This window comes from Aspergillus chevalieri, chromosome 8 (assembly GCF_016861735.1).
Source record: "Aspergillus chevalieri M1 DNA, chromosome 8, nearly complete sequence".
Taxonomy (NCBI): Eukaryota; Fungi; Ascomycota; class Eurotiomycetes; order Eurotiales; family Aspergillaceae; genus Aspergillus; species Aspergillus chevalieri.
In genome coordinates this window covers 1,828,957-1,851,188 of record NC_057369.1, presented here as the reverse complement: position 1 = coordinate 1,851,188, position 22,232 = coordinate 1,828,957, and the positions used below count along the sequence as shown (strand labels likewise).

Here is a 22,232-nt window from a genome sequence, read left to right as displayed (position 1 = left end):
TCCACCAAACGAGGGAGTAAGGGAAGACATGATTCCTTTCGCTGGTATTATCCAGATCAAGTTTTAGCCGTATAATCTCAGAACGAACTCATTCATTGTTGCCTGGACATGCCATGAAGTCCATCCTTCCGGATGGACTTCATGGCACACTAGAACAACAAGGAATGGGAACGAACACCGGCTCATGCCCAGACGTTACCTGAGATACCTTGATCGTTTTGATGATAATCATCCCAGCCAAAGCGAGACCATGGCTTCCATAGTGACGGGGGCCATATACATTTGGTCCTGTATATGGTTAGCAAGCTCCATGAGGATAGACTAAGAGAGGAGAACTTGTTGATGATACTGTAAATTTGACAGTAAATGTTTGCTTGAGAATGAGAAGAAGAGAGGGTTGAAAAAAAATAGAGTCGATGGAGGGGGGAAGAGGGGTTATATGTACAGCCGCTATTCCCAAACAGGCAAGTGACAGAATCCGGTCCTAAACCCGGTCCCGTGACTCACGATTGCTTCATCTTTGGATTAGAATCATTTCGATTGGCTTCAAAAAGGCCTCAATTGACTCTATGGTAGACTCTGGTTCTCCACCTGCACCTTCACGCCGCACCCGTTCACCCAATTCTTCCTCTTTCCGACCTTTTCGACCCTCCCGGTGTGTTCATTCAGACTGTACGAGCTATCCCGCATGACGTCCCTGTTCCACCTCACCCGAAGCCGGAGCACAGTCTGCCTCTCGCCCTTCTTCTCTTTGGTCAACACGTCCCACTGCGAGTCTAATTGGATTCTCCACTGGGTCTCGTTTCCAGAGACTTTCCCCGCCGGATATACATCGCCAATCAGAGCGGCCACCCTTCCCAAGTATCGACACCACCAAACTTCCCGTGCGGGCACACACCGGCTCAGTTGCGTGTAGAGTGATTGGTCGGTCGGAGCGAGTTCTCTGTCCCAGCGTTCGCAGAGAGTCAGGGCAAGTAAGGCCCGGTCAGCATGGATTAGACTGTTGGTGGATGCTAGGAGACCGGTGGTGGTGCTGTGTAGGGCGGCTGCACAACGGGAATTTTTGGGGATGGTGGCATGGGCGAAGAGGAGATTGGCCAGCGCAGATAGCAGATGAGGGGAAAATGACGGGGGCACTTGCGTCAATTCCTCTGGTGGAGGGGTAGATGGCAAGGCCGATGACAAAAGACGCTGGAAGGCGTTCGCTGAAGGCGTCGCATAGGGCCTAGTAGCTGCTAGGAGGGGATCATCAGCACGGATCTCCGCAGGCAGTCGATCAAACAGAAAGCCCTCACGGACTCCTCCTTGACAGAATTGAATATTCTCGATGCCCGGGAGTGCGTCGATGAGCACATTGACCAGAAAAGCAACAGCCGGGACTTGCGATGCTCGTCGCTTCGACACGCCAAATATCTTAGTATCCGCATCCACCGTTCCTAGTACCGACGCTGTATCGTGAAATGCCTCCTTGCGAACCCGGAATCCATTAATGATGGGAATCGGATACGGATTCACAGAAGCCTGCTCCATGAGCAGATACCCCCAACCACGAAACCCACCACCACAGAGATACAGATCAAGTCCACCACGCTCGTTCGCCATCTGTAGAAGCTCCTCCGGCACTTCTAGATCCCAATACGCATGCTGGAAATTCTTCACCATCTCACCCCTCAATTCCTTCCTCCCCTTCTCATCCCCTCCAACCTGCTCCAACCTATTCTTCAACGCTGCCGCACCGTAGGGAAAACTGAACGAGCCACGCGGACTCGTCCGGACCGCACCATCTTGGCCATCCGCCATTATCCAAGTAATTTGCGCACTCCCGCCTCCCAAATCCATAACCAACCCACCAGCGGGCCTCCCACAACTCGCAATAACCCCCATCGCCCCAATCCTCCCTTCCTCCTCCTTCTTTAGCATTCTCACCTCCCACCCCGTTCTTTTTCGAATCTCTGCCCTGAACGCCTCCGAATTCAGCGCCATGCGTGTTGCTTCCGTCGCTAATACATGTACGTTCTCCGGCGGTACATCAAAGTCCTTGCAGACAGTCTGGAAGTGGACGAGGCGGGCGAGGACGTCTTGGATTATTTTGTCGGGAATGGGGTGGCGCGTGTTATTGCTGGAGGAGAATTGGGCATCGTAGAGGGAAATTCCAGCGCGGGTGTGGTAGAGGGTTGACAGTTGGGGGGTGCTGGTGTTGGTTATCGAGAAGCGGATGCCGTTGCTGTTGCTTTGTGAGTATTGTGGGATAAGTTGAGGTATGAGAGTGGACTTGCCTTCCCATGTCCACGACGGCGTGGAGGGTAGAGGGTTTTGAGGCCATATTCATTGTAGTAATGCTGCTAGAGTAGGAATGTATACTCCTCTAGAAAGTTGATACGAAGGGAAAGCGGGGTACATCTCATCATAGACATTAGATTAATAGGCTATAAACATACCATTCAATATACATAAACAACCATATATACCAACATCAATCATAAATTCCAACCTCATAAAAAAGGTCGCAATCAAAGCACAAACCGAAAGTCCGCCCCATAATTCTCCTCCGCAATAATCCCCTTCTCCCCACTCGCCCTTTCCTCCTTCTTCCCATACTTCTTATCCAACCTCCAATTCTCCCAAACCAGGAAAAATCGCAGACTCAATGCCAACACAGTTGTGAAGAACATGAATGCCGCGCAGATCCATTGTCCCTTGACATAGCGCGGCCCCTCACTCGATGGGAAAATGTTCGTGCCTAGGAACGGCCCGCATTGTCCGATTAGATTAAGAATGACGATACCCATTCCGCGACGACTGTCGGAGCCTTGGTTGTTAAGGACCCAGGGAAGGATATTACCGATACAGGGGAAAACACCTGCAGCGGCGAGGAAAACACCCAGATACCGGACACCCACGGCGGTGCAGGTTGCGAGGAGGACGTAGCCGACTGCGCCGATTATTGAGAGGAGCATGATCATGAGGCCGCGCTGCTGGAAGCGGTCTGCTAGCCAGGTGCTGAAGATCGTCACGAGGAAAGCGAGAAAGTAGGGTGGTGCGGTGAGACCTTGGGCGTGGATGGAGGTGAAGCCCATGTCTTGGAGGATTGTGGGGAGGAAGACGGGAAGGGAGGAGAAGCTGACGTTGCAGCTGAAGTACATTAACTGATCTGGTTAGCGTGTTATATCAATAGATAGGAGCAGAGTAGGAAGGCATACAGCAGTGAAGAACGGTTTCGGGTCCAAGAGAGTTTTCCCCAGATCTTTCCAGTCGATTCCACTCACTCGATCTGTCTCGCCTCCACGACGCAAGCTCCGGGTGCATGCAACCTCTTTTTCTTCTGCGGTCAGGAAATTTGCAGAGGCTGGACCATCAGGTAGGAAGAACCAGGCAAGCACAGCGCCAACAAGCGTAGGGACACCCTCGACAAGGAACAGTAACCGCCAGCTCGATAACAGCGGATGTCCGGACGTAATCCCATACGCGAGAGCGCCAGCGAATGTGCTAGCCAACGGCGCGGCAGATACAAACAGTCCACAACGAAACCCGAGTTCACTTCGACGATAGAAGAACGACATCAGATAAGGGATACCGGGGCCAAAAGCCGCTTCGAACAGTCCCAGAAAGAACCTCAAGGCCATCATTCCTTGCCAGTTTTGCGCTGCCGCTTGACAAACGGCCATAACCCCCCTAGGCATATTAGCTTTGATGCTTATCCATACTCTTACAAGACTTACCAGCCAAAAACAGCGATAGCAGCCCATCTGTGAGGCGGAACGAGCTTCCACATGATCCCCAGGAACTCGAACACGGTGTAGGAGATGTAGAAGATGGTCAAGAGCCATGAGTAAGCGTCACTTGAGAGATGGAGGTCATCCCCCATTCCCGCAATTTTGGCATTTCCAATATTGCTCCGATCCAGCGAAGCCAACAGATCTGGAATGAGTCAGTAGCACTCATCTCTCTTCATATGATTCAACAACATACACAAAAATCCCAAGAGTAACGGAAGTCGACAATCCAACTTCCTCAACATGCGCTTTTCCACTGCTGGATCGATGTGCACAACCGGAGTCGGAGGCAATGCCGTGTTGTCTTCACAGGAATAATGGGTTGTCAACTGCTTTTCGGTGTCCTCATTAGTCGGGGCTTGTTCGATTGTGTCGTTGGGAGGATCTTCTTTGCCAAAGAAGCCCATATTGATTAATTATTAGTAGAGATAAGTTGCGAGTGCGATTGAGAATAAGAACGGAGACATGTTTGCAGATTCCGGGGGAACAGTCAAGCTTTATATGCCGAGATTTAGCTCGGATCGACATCTCACAGGTAGGACTGGCTTTATTTTCCGGAGTTGAGCTGAGTTTCTATTGAATCTGCCGGAGGCTGTAATGCGAGGGACCAATCCTACGGCATGAGGCTGGTCGAGCGATATTCTGTTCCTGCGTCCCAATATCCCCATGATAACCACTGTGTACAATGGCATGTTCAATATGCAATAACTGCACTTCCTTAGCTGCGACTCGTTATTGCTGGGGCATTCCCCATAGAACCGCTGATCGGAGGAGCGCCGATGAGCTCATATTCGGCTGTCCCCCATTCACTTTTACCGAGCATATTCCGTATTTGTATTTAAAGTACAGACAGATATGTTACGGATTTATCGAGTGCCTGCATAACATGCGTAATATGTTCAATCGTCCATGGCTGGATGTCAATTGTGTTTGTCGTCTCAGTTTATGCCTTAATGCCTGAGAACTAAATCACGTGCTACATATCTGGTATCTCTCGCCCGCCCGACTCGGCGCTGGAACACCAAAAATCCGCGTCGCGTTCCTCCCAGCCAAAAGACAAGAGGGCCATACATTCGTTGTCGTTACCGTCGCTATACCACCAATTATTCAATTGTATCTGTTCCTCTGGTCTTTTCCTTCTCAGTCTCTTGCGATCGTTTCAATCCACTCTCATTCCCACTGACAGAGGGTCTAATTCACCATGGACGACCCAGCGAGTCGTGTCCCGGCGCAGCTGGTAAGTGAGCTCTGTACCTCCCTAGACCATGGATGAAAGCTAAGTGTTTGTCCATAGCTGCCGCATATGCACCTGGTGTCGCGATATCGCTACCCGTTGATGCATATGTTGCCCACCGACACCGTGGTCGAATACCTACTCACCGCGCCCAAAGTCGTCCGCGAACTGCAGCCGATGCACTGGACTTTCCTTGATGGACCTCAAGATGGTACTGTGATGCTCACCTGGCAGCCGCTGAACCATTTGACAACTAGCTTTGCCAGCGATGGCTATGTCTGGGCTGATGTCGAGCAGGCCTTTACCTTTGAAGCTCGCGGTTATGTATGCTTACTAGCTATTCCGCTCCTGCTGTTCACCATGCTAACGGAGGACTACTTCTAGACCGTCGAAATGTGGCTGCATCGCAGCGGCTACCACCCTCCCAACGAACCTGCTGCGATTCACTGTCGCAGACGCTACCGATTGTTACCCTCCAAAGTGCCCAATCCGAACCTGCCTCCCGCGGACCCGTCCCTCTGGATCGTTCACTATTCGAGAGCCCCTCCGACGGATCATATCCACGCGAACCGCATCCCGATCGCACCTCAAGTTCAGAGCATGCTGGCCCAGCGGCGGTTTCTGCAGAGCCAGGGGCAGTTGGCCCGCAAAGATTTCATGCTGCATGATCGCAACAGCTGGCCAAGCATCAACCTCCCGCCGCAGATGGCTCCACAGGGATTTGCGCACCCCGCAGGACCCTATGCCGCTGCCATGCCGGGCCGTCCACCATTCTATGCCCAGCCAGGCCAGGTCCTTGCTGGCCCAGCCGGAGCCGCTCCGGCCAAGGCGCCTCGCGGTCATCGGGCCCCGTCTGTTGCCATGAACGCCGCGACCGCCGATTTTGCGCTCGAAGATGAGGATGTCTCTGCGGGAGATATGATGGACTTGTTGACCCCCCGCGAAGTCAGCAAAATGCGATATCAGCAACACCACGAATGGATGGAAGAGATCTTCGCTTCGCCCTATGCGATCAACCAGATTACGCCCGTGTCGCTGGGTTTGGGTCGGAAGGGCGAACTGGAATCACTGACATTGGGCTTCTTCGATGCTCCTGTGGGGCCTAGTGCCAATGGAGAAAATAAGGAATCCAAGGATGCGCCGGATTCTGCCGCAGCCAAGATGGAACCCGCCAAGGCGGAGGAGTTCGCGGATCGCGTGGCCAAGAAAGTGGCAGACATGACTGCTGAGATTGAGAAGTTGAAGAAGCGCCATGCGAAGCGCATGGAGCGCTTCAACCGTACATCTTTGTTCAAGGATGCGGAGCTTCGACTGCGTGAGGCAGCCACCGACCCGACTGACACCGGATCGGAAAACTGGCGATTGGAGGGCCGGATCGAGATTCCCACCGAAGAGGACGGTACACCGGTGGAGCCGATGGTGCAAGAGAAACCCAAGTACAAGGTCGATGATATCATCCGGGAGGTGGAAGGTTCATACCAGAAGCAGATCACGCCGGAACCAAAAATCTCGTGTGTGCAAAAGGGCGGGTTGCTGGAGAAGATCGAACCAGAACCCAAACCGGACACTGCTATTGGCGATATCGTCATGGAACATGCCGACAGCCACTTGCTCGACCAATTCGGCTCTCCTAACAACCAGCAGACACAGCCACAACCGGGCCAGGACGTTGAGATGAACATGGGCGATGGTCGACCGGTGAATACAGCCACAGGCGAAACCGGCGACTGGGTGATGGTCAACAACGAAGAGAAGCAAAATCAAGGGGCCGCGACAGCCGGCACGGGTCAAACCTTGATCCCTGGACAAACAGGAAACGCCGGTGATACGGGACTTGACACGAGCAACTTCGATTTCACCAACATGGACAGCGCAGGCGACGCTTTGGCTGCCTATACGGAGCAGAACGAGGGGTTGGATCTTCCAGATCTGGAGACGTCGGCGTTTGGGGACGCATTCCACGCGTCGGATCACGAGAATACTCACCACCATCACGATGCGGATGATATGTCGTGATGTACTTTTGCTGCTTTAATTTAATGAATGTTTATAACTAGGTGTTGGTATGTCATGTCAGGGCGCAGGTAGTGTTACATTTGCTTTGAATTCATGTCGCCCGGGACAAAAAATGAGGATGGATTTACGGTAGTAATTTGAATAGGCTGACCACTTTGTCTTTATGTATCAGCAGTGTAGAGTTGGTGATGATGTGTTGAGGCACATGACCGTCACTGGATTGTCACAAGGCTATCCCCGAAGAATGACCAGCGGTCCTGACATTCTCATCTGAGAGAAGCCTGATCCTTCATTCGTATCTCTCTCTATAAATGGATGTCTAGATACCATTAAGATGCCTCAGATCCAGTTCCCACATTCTCTCCAGCCCTACCATAACCCACACCCTATCTTCTACGATTTCCAACCCAATACAATGAAGATGTGCTTCCTCGAAGTCGACAACGACCTTCCCTCGCCCTGTATCGTGGAATCCCCTCCTCGACGACTTCTTCGTGCCTCATGCCCTCCTGCGCATCGATGCCGGTGTCGTTGCCATACTCACCATCACCATCATCACCAGCATCACCAGCATCACCAACACCGTTATCATCACCACCACAGCGGTCGCCGCTCGAGCAGCAGTAGTAGCTCGAGCAGCTCTGACGATGATGACGAGGATGAGGGCAGTAGGACTAGGGTAGTTATCTATTCCCGGCCTTCATCTTCATATTCCTACTCACGCCCACGGTCGCGGTCCTCATCATCATCGTATACGACCGTGACCAGGACGAGAGTCAGAACAGAGGAGGAAAGATTGATTCCAGTTCGTTACCCGCAATTACCATTGAGAAGGGAGAGTGAGGAGGTCATTTATATTCCCGCGAGATGTTGATCCATACCCTGTATGACTTGATCTAGATAGGGTTGTACATCCATAGATAACTACATCACCACCCAACCCATAATGCATACAATTACTGCCAAGAATATGACATTCTTGATAGAAACCGAACCATACAAATCGTATAATTGTATAATTGAATGACTTCAGCTTCCGCCTCTCCCGCATGACGTCATGAAGCGCAAGCGCCTCCTTCCTTCCATAACTTGCCTCTTTTCCTCTTTCTTTCTTCACTTCTTTTTTTTTTTTTTGAATGATTTGCTTGACTACTGGCAGGAATATTGATACTGCTACTAGCCGTCACACTGTTAGTCAGGAAGGTGCATTGAAAGGGTTAACCGTTCTCAGCTCGAGTTTACGACCCAGTGCTTACACTCTTCATATACCGTACTACGCAAAATGTATGTACTTTTTCTACACCTACCAGTCTACGATACTAACGAAACAGGAACCGCTCCTCCCTCTCCATCCGCTCAAAGCGCGACTCCGGCGGCGGTGGCCGCCTCAAATTCGGCATGGGCGCCTTCCAAGGCCTCCAACAACCCGAAATGAGCCGTAAAATGGGCCGTCTCATCAAAACCGAAGGCGACGCCATCGGCGCCTACGAAGTCGCCGGCCGCGAGCGCATCTCCGTCGCCTCTCAGCTCTCCGAATGGGGCGAGTCGACCGAGGACGACGCCGTCTCGGACATCTCGGATAAGCTGGGCGTGTTGCTGGCGGAGCTGGGCGAGCAGGAGGATGTGTATGCACAGAACATGGAGGATCATCGGGCGTTGTTGAAGCAGATCAGGAACATTGAGGCGAGTGTGCAGCCGACGAGGGAGAATCGAGCCAAGGTGGCGGATGAGATTCAGAGGTTGAAGTTGAGGGATCCAACGAGTGCGAAGTTGGAGACGCTAGAGCAAGAGTTGGTTAGGGCTGAGGCGCATAATCTTGTTGCGGAGGCGCAGTTGACCAATGTGGTATGTTCGTTTCCTCTCTATCGAATGTGGAAAAACGAGGCTAATGGGATAGACCCGGCAAAAAATGAAAGAAGCGTACGACATCCACTTGGCTGCCGTCATCGAAAAAGGAGAGAAGCAGATCCTCCTGGCTCGCCATGCTAAGCGCCTGCTCAACTACCTCGACGATAGTCCCGTTGTCCCCGGTGACCAGCGCGCTGCGTATGAACACACCGACGACACCAAGCACGTCCTCGAGGAAGCCGAGAACGACCTGCGTACGTGGGAGAGAACGGACGAACCCGTTCACACTTCGGCCGGAGAGACTTCGGCCAACCTTCTGCCTACAAACCCGGGCAAGACTGAGAGTGCTAACGGCGCCGCTGATGGTTCTGATGGTGCGGAGTCGGTCAAGGCTGTCAATGGCATTGAGAAGCCGAATCTCCCGCACGCTTCTGGTGCTATTGACACTCAGCAGCCAGTGGCTGTCCCATATTGATCAACGACTCGCGATGAGACTCGGATGGATTATGATTGACTGATTTCGTTTTGTTTGTTTCGTTCGGAGTTCTGTTCTGTCAGTTTTGTAGTTACATCGTTGGGCAGGAAGGGAAGGCCGGCGCTGGGGAAATAGGCGTGTTGGGATGGGCAACGACAATAATAATTACCAATAATATAGTAATAGTGTATGATTTCAATGGACTGATATTTCATGGGTGAATCTGAGGTTTCGAAATTGTATTCATAGTAGATTCCGGTGGGAGACACGTGATGCCAAGAGGTGAGCTCATCGTCACCACAGCTCCATATCAGAGCTTCACTCGACCATCGCCCTCCAGCCCTCCCTTTCCCTCCGCGTTCTTTTTCTGTCTTTTTTCTTCCATTTACTATATTCTTGGTTCCTCGCAAACACATCATGGATAAGATCGTCTCGCAGTACACGCGGTCGTCGCACCAGAATGAGTTCTATTCGGAGCAAGAGCAGCAGGAACTCACAGAGGCTCTTCCCCCGATCTCTCTGAACTTCAAGCTCCCCCCTCTCGATAACGTGAGTCTATGGCTTCTGGTGTGATGGTTGTTGCTGGGGTTGGTTTATTGTGGATGGTAGTTGTGCCACTTGGTCTTTGATCCGGACGACGGGCGACTACCGCGGAGGGGAGTTACGGGAACGATAGCTAACAAGCGTGTTTGAATCTATTATAGCCCTCTGGCTTCCTTCGTGCCATGACCGATGACCACTCAAATCCCAACTGCCCGATTAAGCTCGCTCACGGAACGACGACGCTGGCTTTCCGGTTCCAAGGCGGAATTGTACGTTTCCCTCCCAGATAACTCCGGTTGACTTCGCTAATGAGGCCATGGTAGATCGTCGCAACCGATTCAAGAGCGTCCGCTGGTGACTGGATCGCCAGTCAGACGGTGAAGAAGGTCATTCCCGTTTCGCGGTTGAGTCGTGGTGAGGACAAGCCGACGGATAAGCCGACGCCTGGTTTGTTGGGTACGATGGCTGGTGGTGCTGCTGTATGTTCTTTTGGAGAATTTTGTTTGGTAGGATGGTGCTGATGAGTGTAGGATTGCCAATACTGGTTGAGATATTTGAGTCAGCAGTGCACACTTCATGGTAAGTATGGCGTTGGTTTGGGTTGACGCGGGGACTAACGAGGAACAGAAATCAGACACAAGCGTCGTATCACAGTTGCGGCTGCTTCGAAGATTTTGGCCAATTTGACATACGCCTACAAGGGCTATGGTCTGAGCATGGGAACCATGTTGGCGGGTGTATGCATTCCCTCATTTCTCTTGTGTTTACACCGGCGCACTGACCTAATTCGTTATAGATGACTCCCCAAGAAGGCCCCGCCCTCTACTACATCGACTCCGACGGCACACGACTCCCCGGTAACTTGTTCTGTGTCGGATCCGGTCAGACCTTTGCCTACGGTGTGCTCGACGCCGAATACCGTTACGACTTGACTGAGGAGGAGGCTCTCGAGCTTGGACGGAGAAGTATCCTTGCCGCGACGCATCGTGATGCCTTCTCTGGTGGTCACATTAACCTGTACCATGTCAAGGAAGAGGGCTGGGTCCACCACGGATTCGACGATATGAACCCTATCTTCTGGAAGACGAAGTTGGAGAAGGGCGAGTTCTCGAATGTCACGTCGGAGTTGTAGGTTAGCCTGGGTGAACTTTTTAATCTAATCATGGCCATGGTTTTTTTAGTTACTCTGACTTTCTAATCATGAATGGTAGATGAAAGTACGAACGGATTCAAGACTAGATACGATGCTAAATAACAACTCCAAAACATAATTACATATAACCAGATCTATAAACATTCCTTTTTTTTTTTTTCCCCCACAACATCAGTTGTCAATCTTGAATTTCATCCGGATACCCATAGCGGCCAACTCGACATCCAGGTATCGCAACACACCCGGCACAGCAACAACAGTAACATTATCACCGCCGACATACCGTCTTCCATCACCATCCTCCCAAACCTCAGCCCGGGAGTCCTCAAACACCGCCTCACGGGCACACCGACGACAACGGACAATACCAGCAGTCCCCCCAAGCGCCGACGTAGCGGCCGCATTAGCTGCATTATTAGCCGCAGAAGCAGAAGTTTGCGCCTTCGCCGCCGCAATCCTAGCCTTACTACCGCCCACCGACGGCACAGCAACCTGCGTCGACAAGAAACTTCCACAATCCCTACAAATCCACGCCCGCGTCGAATCCGAACAATTCATCAACCGATCCTGCAGTATAAACGCTGCCCCGTGCGCAATCAACGAATCCCTCTCCATCTCACCAACACGAATACCACCACCCTTCGCACGTCCCTTAACAGGCTGTCCCGTCAACGAGTTCACAGGACCCGTTGTACGGACTTGGAACTTGTCGTTAACCATGTGACGCAGACGCTGATAGTGCACGACGCCGATGAAGATGTCGGCGGCGAACTCTTTGCCTGTGATGCCGGAGTAGAGCGGCTCGTTGCCGTGGTAGTTGTAGCCGGCTTTGCGCAGTTGGTGGCCGAAGAAGTCGGTGGCTGTGTTGGATTCGCTGAATTGGAAAGGGGTACTGTCTTGTGGGTGGCCGTGGAGGGCGCCGGCTTTGCCGGCCATGGATTCGATCATTTGGGCGATTGTCATACCTGTTTTTATTAATTTTTTTTCTGGTATCATGGTGAGTAGAAGGGACTTACGAGAAGGAAAAGCGTGAGGGTTAATGATGAGATCAGGCTGGATACCACTCTCAGAGAACGGCATGTCGACCGCAGGCCACAACTGCGAGCAGACACCCTTCTGTCCGTGACGAGACGAGAACTTGTCACCGATAATCGGCTTACGCGGAACCCGGTACTTGACGCTCAGCGCCTGGCATGGCTCCGTGCCCGTCTCCGCACCCATGACCCGGATACTATCGATGTATCCCTCCTCGGCATCCTTGTACTTCATGAAATGCGTGATGCCGTCGACGTTGACGTATGAGTCCGAGGCGGCATCGTAACGCACTGTATGCCATGCGGCAATGAGGGAACCCTCGCGTACGCGGGTACCAATGTGCGGGAGACCGTCTTCGTCGAGGGTAGCGCGCCATTCAGCGCGGATTTCACCACCGGGTGCGAAACCAAAGAGCTTGGTGACTTCGCGCTTGGACTTGCTCCGACGCGAGTCCTTCTCGTCGAGGTTGTGGATCTTGGTCTTGTAGATTGTTCCATGACCGAAGCCGCGCTCGTGCGAGGACTTGTTGATAATCATTGCATCGTCCATGTCGTAACCCGTGTACGAGAGAATAGCGACGACGGCGTTGGTGCCGTTGGGAAAGTTGTCCAATCCGTAGGCGTTGTAGAGGGGTGGGCGGACGATGGGCGTTTGACCCGTCTGCAGACGGTAGAGCTTGTTGTCTGTGCGGTAGTCGATGGCTGTACCCGGGGTACCCATGGTCTGCTTGCTCATCTGGCACTGGTACATGTTACGGGGGGATTGGTTGTAGTCGGAGAAGGGCGTCATGTTGGCGACGATGGAGAGGATGTTGGTTGGTGTGAATTCGATGTGTGAGGAGACGCCCGGGATGAGGTCGGAGGGCATGCATGCAATTTCCATGAAGGGTTGCTCGAAGGGGCCCACGTAGTCGAGCTTGTCGGAGCCCAGGTGCTTCACGGGACGGTACATTCTGGCGGCTTGCGAGAACATGTAGATACCCGGGTACTGGCCGCCGTTCATGTTGGGGACGTAGCCGATTTCGAGCTCGCGGGGAACCTTGTGCATGCCTGTTACCTTCCAGTGACGGAGGGTGTCGTGGACCACGCGGGCTTGCTTGGGGGAGCAGTAGCCGATAATCCGGCCGTCCAGTTGCACAGTCACGCTCTCGTCGATGGCGGCTGAGGACTCGGACCGCACGCCCAGCTGCACCAGTAACCGGGGAATATGCGAGACGTTCACGTTACTGGTAGCGATCAAGCACTTGTGTGCCAAGTGGTTGAGCAGACCGCAAGGCGCACCATCGGGTGTGTGGACAGGGCAGAAGAAACCCCAACTCTCAGGGAGCAGCTTCCGGACTGTAGTCGTCTTCAGTTGCGCAAAGAAACTACCACGGTGAATCATGCGGAAGTGACTGATGAATCGGTAGAAATTGATCTTTTCGGCCATGACAGTGTAACCGGATGCCTGTTGCAAGTCGAGACCAGTAGGACTGACTAGGTTACCTGTTGAGAGGAAGTATTCGAGGGCCCCTCCGATGTTTTCGTTGGTTCTCTTCACGATCTTGGGTAGGAAGTCCCTTTCGAACTCGGGGTCTGTAAATTTGGCGCCGCCGTTTCGATTACACCAATCCCGCGTGATGGGCCCAAGGGACCTCACCCATTCTTCCAGTCTTTCCTTCAAGATCATACCATACAAGAAACCACCAAGCAGAATTTCCTGGTTGGACACAGCATCGGGGTTATCGGGGGCACAGTCTCCAGCGACAAGGGCGTAAAGCTTCCGAATCATGAACATAAGCATCTTGAACTTATCATAGTCCTGAGTCTCGGTGACATCCTGGTTGCCCAGATGCGGCAGGACAACCTTGCGCAGAAACTCGGTACCGGCGTCTTCGTTCGACATGTCCGCGGGGACACCAAGGACAGGCTTGAACTTCTCTCCGAGGTAGGCGCGGCAGGACGAGCGGCCATGGAGGTTGTAACCTTTGTATGTCCGCAGCAAAAGTTCCACACGGTCCGTAATGAAGGTGTTGCTGACACCCTTGGACGAAGCACCACCAACAATTCCCTCGAAGATTTCGCGATCGTTGGTCTCAACCAAAGCCTTGAGGATCATCATCACCGGGATGAGATATTCGTTCTTACGCCACGAGAAACGGAAAGTCACGTTGCCGTCGCTGAGATAGTGGAGCACGTTGGTCTGCGATGTCTGGTCCGGCCGGACAGATCGAATTTGCACACCGTACTTGGTGTACGAGTTTCCACGCTTGACAAACGAACCACGGATAATCGACATGGGGTAGTTCCGTTTTCCAACGACCAACATTCGAATGAGCTTTTCGTTACCGTTGACGATGAAGTAACCACCCAGTTCCTCCGATTCTTCCTTGTGCTGAACGAGCTGTTCGGGGCTTGCCTTTTCTAGGTGACATCTGTTGGTCTTTGCAATAGTTAGCCGCTATTGTGTTGTCGAATTGCAATTCCGAGGCCCTGGTCTGCTCACCCTCAACATAATCGGAACCTGACCCAGCTCTCTAACCGACTCCATCCAGTCCCCATTGTTGACCTGGTACTCAAGCTTTGCGCGCAGCTTTCCACGATACGTAGCATGTCTCTCACGGGTTTCCGAGGGGTAAATATTCCGGTTGCGCGTAGTGAACTTGTTCGTGGGAGGCAAGACCGGCTTCTCGAGGAAAACTTCCCGGATGCGCACATTGAGCCGATTCCTCTTAGGCGCTTTCCGTCCCTCTGCTTGCCTCGCCTTCTTCTGTTCGGGAGTTTCGACATCCCCATCAAGGAAGGTCTTGGTGCCAATATCCTTTAATCCATGCTCAAGCACCTTGGTGTCATCGAAGAGCGCATTGAACGAATCGATATGAGGACGGATTGCAGCGGCCAAGGCAGGATAGGCCGTGTGGTCCTTCGGTGGGTGTCTGAAAAGTTGCTCCCGGCGGAGCACGTCGTAATTGACCGACCACTCGGTGTTTGTCGGTGCGGGAGCCATGGTGAAGCGTGCTGGGAATGTCTGAAGAGGAAGAAAAGAGTCGTTTTTTTGGTCGGGGAAATTTTTCGATCTTATCATCACGTGGTGATAGCGTTACAGCCTCAGGCAGTAACATGTTAGTTATGTTAGTGCCTTTCTGCCTGAGGCGGACATTCTCGTGCTTCTGATCTCATCGCAGCGACTCAGCTCATTTGCGATGCTAAACATTTCGCAGGAACAGCGCGAAGACACACTACTAATATCATTCCTTTCTCTATTCAATAAGCTTACAGTTTGCGACGGTCAACTGCCTTTAAAGAAAACCACTCTCTATCCATCCAGGGGAACTCTACACCGTGCTTATCACCCTGGCAGTGAGAGCACCAGAACGAAGAAGCCTCATTCTCCATCGCGTTAAATTACTATCAGCGCTGTTATTATTGTCGATTCCCACTGCTAGACGATCGCTCACCTGCCCGGACTTGACTTTGCGCTTTGGTCTCTTGAGCTCCTCCGCTGGTTTCGTCGGCGCTCCTTCACTTGCGCGCGCTCTCCTCTCCTTCTAGTCATTCCAACTTGCTCGACTTCTATCCTAGGTTTACATCTTTTGTCGCTGCCGCAGATTGTTTGCCCGTGGTAGTGTTCGCAATCCTCAGAACCCCTTTTCGACCACTATTCCCCTTCAACATCCCACCAACCCCACCTGTTGGTTACAAAATTCCTCCTGCTTATCCGGACCGGACGGACCTCGAAACCAAAAGCGCATTTGAACAGGACCGCCCTCGTTAGATTCTGAACTGAACTGAATTGATCCGGAGCAAGTTTCAGCTGCTAGCCGCTGTACTCCGTCCTGCGTCTCCTTACCATCCTGCTGCGACATTCTCCGCTTTATCATTGCGCGCGCTCTGCGACGACGAACGAAACAAGCGACACACCGACGGACCGGCAGACCGACAGTACACACATATAGTTTCATCATGGCAGGAATATTTCGGACGATTTATGACTGGCTTTTGAGGATGTTCTGGTAAGTGGGCCATTTGTTCCCACCAGCGTTCGGTTGTGTGGTGGTTGCGCCCGCGAATAATAGCCTTCTCGGGCCGTTCCCCGCAAACCGTTTTGTTCACGATTGTTTCTGTTGGAAGTAAAGAAAGAGGCACCGGAACTAAGAACAACGCCATGGTGGTAAATGCAGGGCGACGGAGATGGATGTCACCATGATTGGTCTCCAGAACGCAGGGAAATCCTCATTATTGCGTGTGCTTGCGGTATGTCCTGCTTCTCTTTCCCGGAAATAATCCGAATGGCTAAGATGTATCCGTCTCGTTCCAGGGTGCCGAATTTACTGTAGAGTAAGTCGCATGCTTTCCTGTAGGAGTCCTTTGCAGGGACCAGCCGAGACGCCCGCTAAACGCCATCCACAGTTCCATTCCCACGATCGGGTTCAATACGAAACGGGTACAAAAGGGACATGTGACTCTGAAATGGTCAGTATCGCGGTTTGTCTGGAGGAAACAAAATAGAGCTGATCTCGTGCAGCTGGGATTTAGGAGGACAGCCACGCTTCCGACCCATGTGGGAACGATATTGCCGGGGCGTCAATGCTATAGTGTAAGCTTGCGCCTGTGTTTTCGTCACCTGGCTGAAAGATACTGACAATCTGGGCCAGCTATATCGTGGATGCCGCTGACCGACCTGCGCTACCGGTTGCGACGGAGGAACTGCACGAGCTGATGAAGAAGCCCACATTGGATGGCATCCCGCTCTTAGTCCTGGGAAACAAGTCGGATCTCCCGGATAAACTCTCTGTCGACGAGCTGATCGAAGCGATGGATCTGAAATCGATCACGCATCGCGAAGTGAGCTGCTACGGCATCAGCGCCAAAGAGGAGACGAATCTGGATGCGGTGCTGCACTGGTTGATTGCGAGGGCTAGTCGATGAACGCCCCTCAGCTCTTCCTTTCTGCCTCTCTTTCTCTCCCCCCTCTCGGTATCCTGGTCATTCTGTCGTTTTCTTCTGTAGATCCTGTCGGCTCACTGCCAGGAAGTGCTAATGATGTCGAGGATGCGGTATCAGTCCGGTGCATACCACCGCAAGCGATTATTTTCCGTTTCTGTTATCCAGTCCAGGAGTGTCATTTCAGTTGGTTTTGATTTGATTTTGTTATTTGGCTGGCGAAGGTCATAATGATAATGATAATGAAGTGATGCCCAACCGTTTTGTATTCATACGCGGCCGTTTTGATATCAATATAATGATTCTTCATTCAGACCAAATAAAACAAAACAAATAAGAAATAGGGATGCGATGCAAAGAAGACGGAAGGAAGGTGCATGCATTGATTATATAGATCAGTATGAAATGGCAGGTTACTACACACAGACCAACGATGCGTTGGCATTGCAGATGTCCGGCGCCAACCCCGCCAACAAGCAGCTGTCGCGCATCAGGGCTGAGTTGGAGACGGGAATGGGATTGGTTGCTGTTTTTCTGGGCTTAGTGGCAGTTGACATTTACCGATGGCTTTTTTTCTTCAGTATTTCTTTTTATTTTTCAGTTGAATAGAGTAGAAGGGCTTGTTTGTACAGTGGGTTACCGAAAATGGTTTAGTCGTTGGAATATATACATAGAGACCGAGTATAGGGTTCAAGGTTGAAATTGGATATCCGAATGTAGTTATTAAAGACCCAAGATAATATAGGAAACCAAGGGAATGGTTAATACATGAAGCAATGGTGCTGTGTTAACCAAAAAACCAAGAGACCAAACCTAACCTAATATCTAATGTTCCAAAATCTTCAAATCCTCAATTCCTCCACCGATGAACCGCCGAGCCACGCGACTCTGTGCCCAAAACCCGCTCACTCGCGGCATTGTCACTTGTCACCATGCTCCTCAAACGCACTATTTTCATCCTCAAGAGTCTCATACTCACTAATATCCGTCTCCTCCCTGCGCTGGCTAGTTATCTTGGTACCTTTAACGCTATGGAATCGACTGAATGTGCTTGTGGACGAGGCCTTCAAGATATACGCCATGTTCTCCTCCACTGTACCAACCAGGCTGGCCCCCGGATGCGCCACCTTACGGAGGGATCAAGGCGGGAGCTGGATTACCGGGCCTACCTAACACGCCCAGACCTGGTACCGAAGGCAGTGCGCTTTATGCTTGAGACAGGCCTCCTAGGCCAGTTTCAGACGCTACCAACCACATACCAAGTCACGACAACGGACTTGAGGCAACCAGCAGCATAGTGCAGCTGAGGTTACGCGCTTGCAGAAGTAGGGAAGGAAACGAGGTAGTATCCAACAAGCCCATGGATCTTCGTGGCTATGGGAACAGCGGCACGAAAACTAGCAGCACGGAATATACAACATGCGGAATAACATACCAGGATGTGTGTAGAAAAGCGACGATGTACATAGCGATAACCACTACGACGGCTTACCCGGCTGCCCTGCAGGACCTGCCGCCACTCGGCCTATAGGGCCGACAGATGCGTGTATGAACAATAAATAAACAAATAAAAATCCGTCTCCTCCACCTTAACCTCATCCTCCAGCTTAACCGCCTCCTCACAGGTGCACCCCGAGAGTCTCCTAGCATAAGCCCTCAACTCACACTACAGCAAGAAATTATCAAACTCTAGCGACTGTCCAAAATGCACAAACCCATCTCTATCATAGAGATCCAAATCACACTCCAAAGCAGCAGTGACCTTATCTACGAGATGATCCGCATCCACATCATCCTCATCGGCCAAAACCATCGGCCATATCTCCGGCGCTACAGCCAGTATCTGGAAGATATCAACGACACGCTCATACTGTTCCATCTGCTCACTTGCAAGCGACTCCAGCTCGCCGAGACTAAGATTGCTTGCCGCAACGTACGCAAGGACGCTGCGCCTGTACTGCTCGGGTCCATTGCAGCGCTTGCAGTGCTCTTCATATTCGCCTGTGCATAGGTAGTGGACGAGTGTGTGTCCAGTGTCTTCGTCTATGTCTTCTAGGATGATGCATTGGGCGGTGCTGGAGTAGATTGGTGCCATGCGGGATGCGAGCTCGTATTCGCATTCGATGAGCTACTGCGGGACTGACAAGCTTTGTTGGGTTTTGCCGAGGAGGAGGGTTACGGATGTGTTGGCGTAGGGGCTGTTTGGGATTAGCAAGTTGGTGCGTATAGAGTGATGGGTGAAGTGAGAGGGGTTGTGTACGAGAGTCTTGGTGGTTCGTCCAACCACGTTCTCAAAGGACTAGATGTATTCAATTGCATTAGACGCCAGGTCATGCATATCAAACTTGACTGCCGCGCAGTAAGCAAGTACACACTCACACTCCCTCGAGCCTTTTATCTCCGGGCCTTGCAGCATTTGATATTCGCCGGTGTAGATATAGTGAACTATAGTATGGACAATGTCTTCGTCAATATCGTAGAAACAGATAGTGGGAATGCTGTCAGGTTCTTGGGATTCTAGGAGAGCTGCCAGTTTCGGGTACTTCTGAACAAGGGGTTTGGGACCGTGTATGTCTGTCTTCACTCGCCAGATCGTATGATAACTGACTCGTCCAGGTATAGTCTGTTGGGGGAATTCGTCAGTAGTTTGGGATGGACGTTGTTTGAAATGTCATACGAGACCGCTGGCTGTTCATTCGTTCCCATTTTGCTGGTTTTTTGAAAGTTTCGAATAGCTGTCAGGTTTGATCTTGTTGGTATCGATAGGAAGGTGTATGTTGTTGGAAGTAAGACAGACAGAAGTGTTTATTTAAAGTGAATAGCTGGCTTTGTTTAGCAATGATACAAAGAGAAATTGAGCACTCATTTACTCATTCTGCTTTCATTGAGGGGAAGACTCGCGCATTGCCTCCTACATATGCTGCATGGTTGTACTTTGAACTTCCCTTAAGCTGTACAGTATTTTGAAAAGGGCCCGAGGAAAGAACATAACCACACTTACAGTACCTGGAATAAAGGGCTCAAAGATACATCCTGTCCAGAAAGCAGGATTAACAAAGCCACATTTCTAAGAACTGAACCTTGCAATGCCTACTTATATTAAACAGCAAGAGTAGAAAAGCGAAATGAGGATATTGCAAAGGCTTGTCCTGAAAGATGGGGAGAGGACGCCACAGCCTTCCTGAGTTAAGTATCCGGTTCCTATCAATATAGGAACATACCTGGCGTCTCTGTAGCTCCATGGGATTGCTATCTGGGTATATTGTCTTGATATTTTCTAGAAATGATACCAGTAAAGTACAGTGTGGCTGGTTGTGAGACCATATAGAGATGGTGTATAGCTCTCCTGTCTCAGAAAGCCGCAGCGATCCCTGGCGGTGCGACTTGGCTAGATTATACCCCAAATAGCCTGATCTCCGGGGCCCACCGTGAGCAGCCCTACAAGGCATTACTTCGGCCCCTTAGAGGACAATAATAGTACTACAGAGTGGTAATATAGAAAACGTGGATGCCTACGCCCTTGCCATAAACGGAACGCCAAGTTTTTGCGCCACGGTTTTTCACGTGACGGAATCTTTCTCCCTTGTCTACTCTTTCTTTTCTTATTCTTATTCTTACTACTATAATCCTCTTTTCTTGGATGTGCAAAACTCCATCTTGAAAGAACTGTATTGATCCAAGTGCCTGGTTACCATTCAGATTCGTTCAGTCAGCAACTTTATTACTGCAGCTGATCGACGTCATCCGCCCGGCCTCTTCGGCAGTCAAAAAAGATACAACCGTATCGCATCTTGCTTCTTCTTGCTTCTTGCCAGTCACAATGGGCATTATTTTACGGCGGCGAGATTGGTGAGTCTTCATCGTTATTCTTTATGCTGGACGAGTCGCTAAAAAAACAACTCCAGTTACCGGGATGGCTGGACTGGCAGTGTACACTGCGACGATGGGAATACCTGGTATGACTGGGGTCGTTGGGTTGCTTTTGCTGTTATTGTTGCTGCAGCTTTGATCATTTTCTTTCTTCTGGCGTATGTACACCCCTGTCTATCTCTTGGCATTTTTCCCGCTGACCTGGATCAAGATGCGTTAACGCCCGTCGCCGTCGCCGGCGTGGACTCCCGCCGCATGTTGGCACCAGCTGGATGGCTCCGCCGCCTGGTCCTCCTCCTCCCAATCAGCCTTATTACGGGGATGTGTATTATCCGCCGCAGCCGCCTCCGCAGTATTCGCCGCCGAATCCGCAATCATACGGGTACTTTGGTGGGCAACCGAATGGGATCGAACTGCAGCCACCGCCGAATGCATACCACCAGGCTGGGCCTGGACAGCCGGCATATTCGCCTCCACCAGGTCCTCCACAGGCTGGAAAGACGTAAGATACGAGTATGCAGATTAAACGGACGGCAGCATTGACTGTCTATGGATCGACCGGAACCAGGCGTTATGGAGGGCTTCTTGTTTTGTTTCATGATATCTGCAGGAGATTTTTGCTATTTTCTTTGTTTCAATTGTTTCCATATATACAAGCGCTGCATGATCTACTGTAATGATGGTCAGGGCTTGTCTCGGACGAGGCCTGTTTATACCACTAGAAGCAACAAATCGATGTTATCTTAATTCACCTTTTCCTCTGTTTTTTAGCCATGTAATAGTCTACTACTGCTACTATTACTATGTACTCTCATGCACAGAATGCTAATGCCTGCCGTCGCCGAGAACCGCTGATCGTCCCTCCCTTTTTGTGCCGTCTCTGGCTCTCTCCGTCTTTTCTCCTCTCCTGCTCTTCTCTCCTTCTTCGCTCTTCCTATCGTTTTATTTTTTCGTCGCTCTTTCCTTCTTTCAATATTCTGTCTCTCCTTAAGGGCTCTATTTCCAGAGCCCAGCCAGGCCCCTTGAAGCCTCCCTCCCAGCGCTGTTCCGTCCTTTCGCCTTCCCAGTCTCTCTCTCTCTCTCTTTTTTTTTTTTTTTTTTCGCTCCTTTTATTTATCTGCCTGGCATATATTCACTTTCAGACGCTCTTTACAGGAATCTACGCTGGATTTAGCCTGGGTGATCTTTATTATTTACAAAACCGCATCTGCGACGATACTCCGAATTCAACTGCACGAGCGACCGCGCACGACTTTTTTTATTTGAATCCCACGCTATTGTTCCAGGAGAATTTTGGCCGATATATGTGCGAATTGCCCATTCGATTCATTTTTAATATCGTGATATTGTCTTCGTGTGGAGG

General features: G+C 51.2%; 10 protein-coding genes across 10 annotated transcripts; 6 read left to right on the top strand and 4 right to left on the bottom strand.

Moving 5' to 3' along the window:
* Positions 1–567: 567 nt before the first annotated feature.
* ACHE_80624S (retrograde regulation protein 2) lies at positions 568–2,452 on the bottom strand (the record flags this gene model as incomplete). The annotated part of the gene is made up of 2 exons (XM_043284015.1): positions 568–2,224; positions 2,439–2,452. The coding sequence occupies 2 exons, from the start codon at positions 2,450–2,452 to the stop codon at positions 568–570; spliced, it is 1,671 nt and encodes a 556-aa protein (XP_043141237.1).
* Positions 2,453–2,510: 58 nt separating this feature from the next.
* On the bottom strand, positions 2,511–4,180 carry ACHE_80623S (putative MFS transporter; the record flags this gene model as incomplete). The annotated part of the gene is made up of 4 exons (XM_043284014.1): positions 2,511–3,146; positions 3,201–3,672; positions 3,720–3,918; positions 3,970–4,180. The coding sequence occupies 4 exons, from the start codon at positions 4,178–4,180 to the stop codon at positions 2,511–2,513; spliced, it is 1,518 nt and encodes a 505-aa protein (XP_043141236.1).
* Positions 4,181–4,974: 794 nt separating this feature from the next.
* Positions 4,975–7,023, top strand: ACHE_80622A (uncharacterized protein; the record flags this gene model as incomplete). Its single annotated transcript, XM_043284013.1, has 3 exons — positions 4,975–5,010; positions 5,068–5,331; positions 5,392–7,023. 3 exons carry the CDS (start codon positions 4,975–4,977, stop codon positions 7,021–7,023), a joined length of 1,932 nt encoding a protein of 643 aa, XP_043141235.1.
* A 1,282-nt stretch (positions 7,024–8,305) lies between these two features.
* On the top strand, positions 8,306–9,346 carry ACHE_80621A (Eisosome component PIL1/LSP1 family protein; the record flags this gene model as incomplete). The annotated part of the gene is made up of 3 exons (XM_043284012.1): positions 8,306–8,307; positions 8,355–8,868; positions 8,921–9,346. Coding segments are annotated over 3 exons (942 nt in total).
* A 417-nt stretch (positions 9,347–9,763) lies between these two features.
* pre2 (proteasome core particle subunit beta 5) lies at positions 9,764–11,021 on the top strand (the record flags this gene model as incomplete). The annotated part of the gene is made up of 6 exons (XM_043284011.1): positions 9,764–9,895; positions 10,051–10,158; positions 10,213–10,368; positions 10,420–10,468; positions 10,517–10,626; positions 10,686–11,021. 6 exons carry the CDS (start codon positions 9,764–9,766, stop codon positions 11,019–11,021), a joined length of 891 nt encoding a protein of 296 aa, XP_043141233.1.
* A 192-nt stretch (positions 11,022–11,213) lies between these two features.
* ACR2 (DNA-directed RNA polymerase I core subunit RPA135) lies at positions 11,214–15,062 on the bottom strand (the record flags this gene model as incomplete). Its single annotated transcript, XM_043284010.1, has 3 exons — positions 11,214–12,007; positions 12,059–14,498; positions 14,562–15,062. 3 exons carry the CDS (start codon positions 15,060–15,062, stop codon positions 11,214–11,216), a joined length of 3,735 nt encoding a protein of 1,244 aa, XP_043141232.1.
* Positions 15,063–16,018: 956 nt separating this feature from the next.
* Positions 16,019–16,984, top strand: ACHE_80618A (ADP-ribosylation factor-like protein; the record flags this gene model as incomplete). The annotated part of the gene is made up of 6 exons (XM_043284009.1): positions 16,019–16,068; positions 16,237–16,309; positions 16,374–16,393; positions 16,466–16,528; positions 16,581–16,652; positions 16,711–16,984. The coding sequence occupies 6 exons, from the start codon at positions 16,019–16,021 to the stop codon at positions 16,982–16,984; spliced, it is 552 nt and encodes a 183-aa protein (XP_043141231.1).
* Positions 16,985–17,931: 947 nt separating this feature from the next.
* On the top strand, positions 17,932–18,297 carry ACHE_80617A (uncharacterized protein; the record flags this gene model as incomplete). Its single annotated transcript, XM_043284007.1, has 1 exon — positions 17,932–18,297. One exon carries the CDS (start codon positions 17,932–17,934, stop codon positions 18,295–18,297), a length of 366 nt encoding a protein of 121 aa, XP_043141230.1.
* Positions 18,298–18,665: 368 nt separating this feature from the next.
* Positions 18,666–19,094, bottom strand: ACHE_80616S (uncharacterized protein; the record flags this gene model as incomplete). Its single annotated transcript, XM_043284006.1, has 1 exon — positions 18,666–19,094. The coding sequence occupies one exon, from the start codon at positions 19,092–19,094 to the stop codon at positions 18,666–18,668; it is 429 nt and encodes a 142-aa protein (XP_043141229.1).
* A 1,725-nt stretch (positions 19,095–20,819) lies between these two features.
* On the top strand, positions 20,820–21,375 carry ACHE_80615A (uncharacterized protein; the record flags this gene model as incomplete). Its single annotated transcript, XM_043284005.1, has 3 exons — positions 20,820–20,848; positions 20,905–21,027; positions 21,081–21,375. The coding sequence occupies 3 exons, from the start codon at positions 20,820–20,822 to the stop codon at positions 21,373–21,375; spliced, it is 447 nt and encodes a 148-aa protein (XP_043141228.1).
* Between the last annotated feature and the right edge of the window lie 857 nt (positions 21,376–22,232).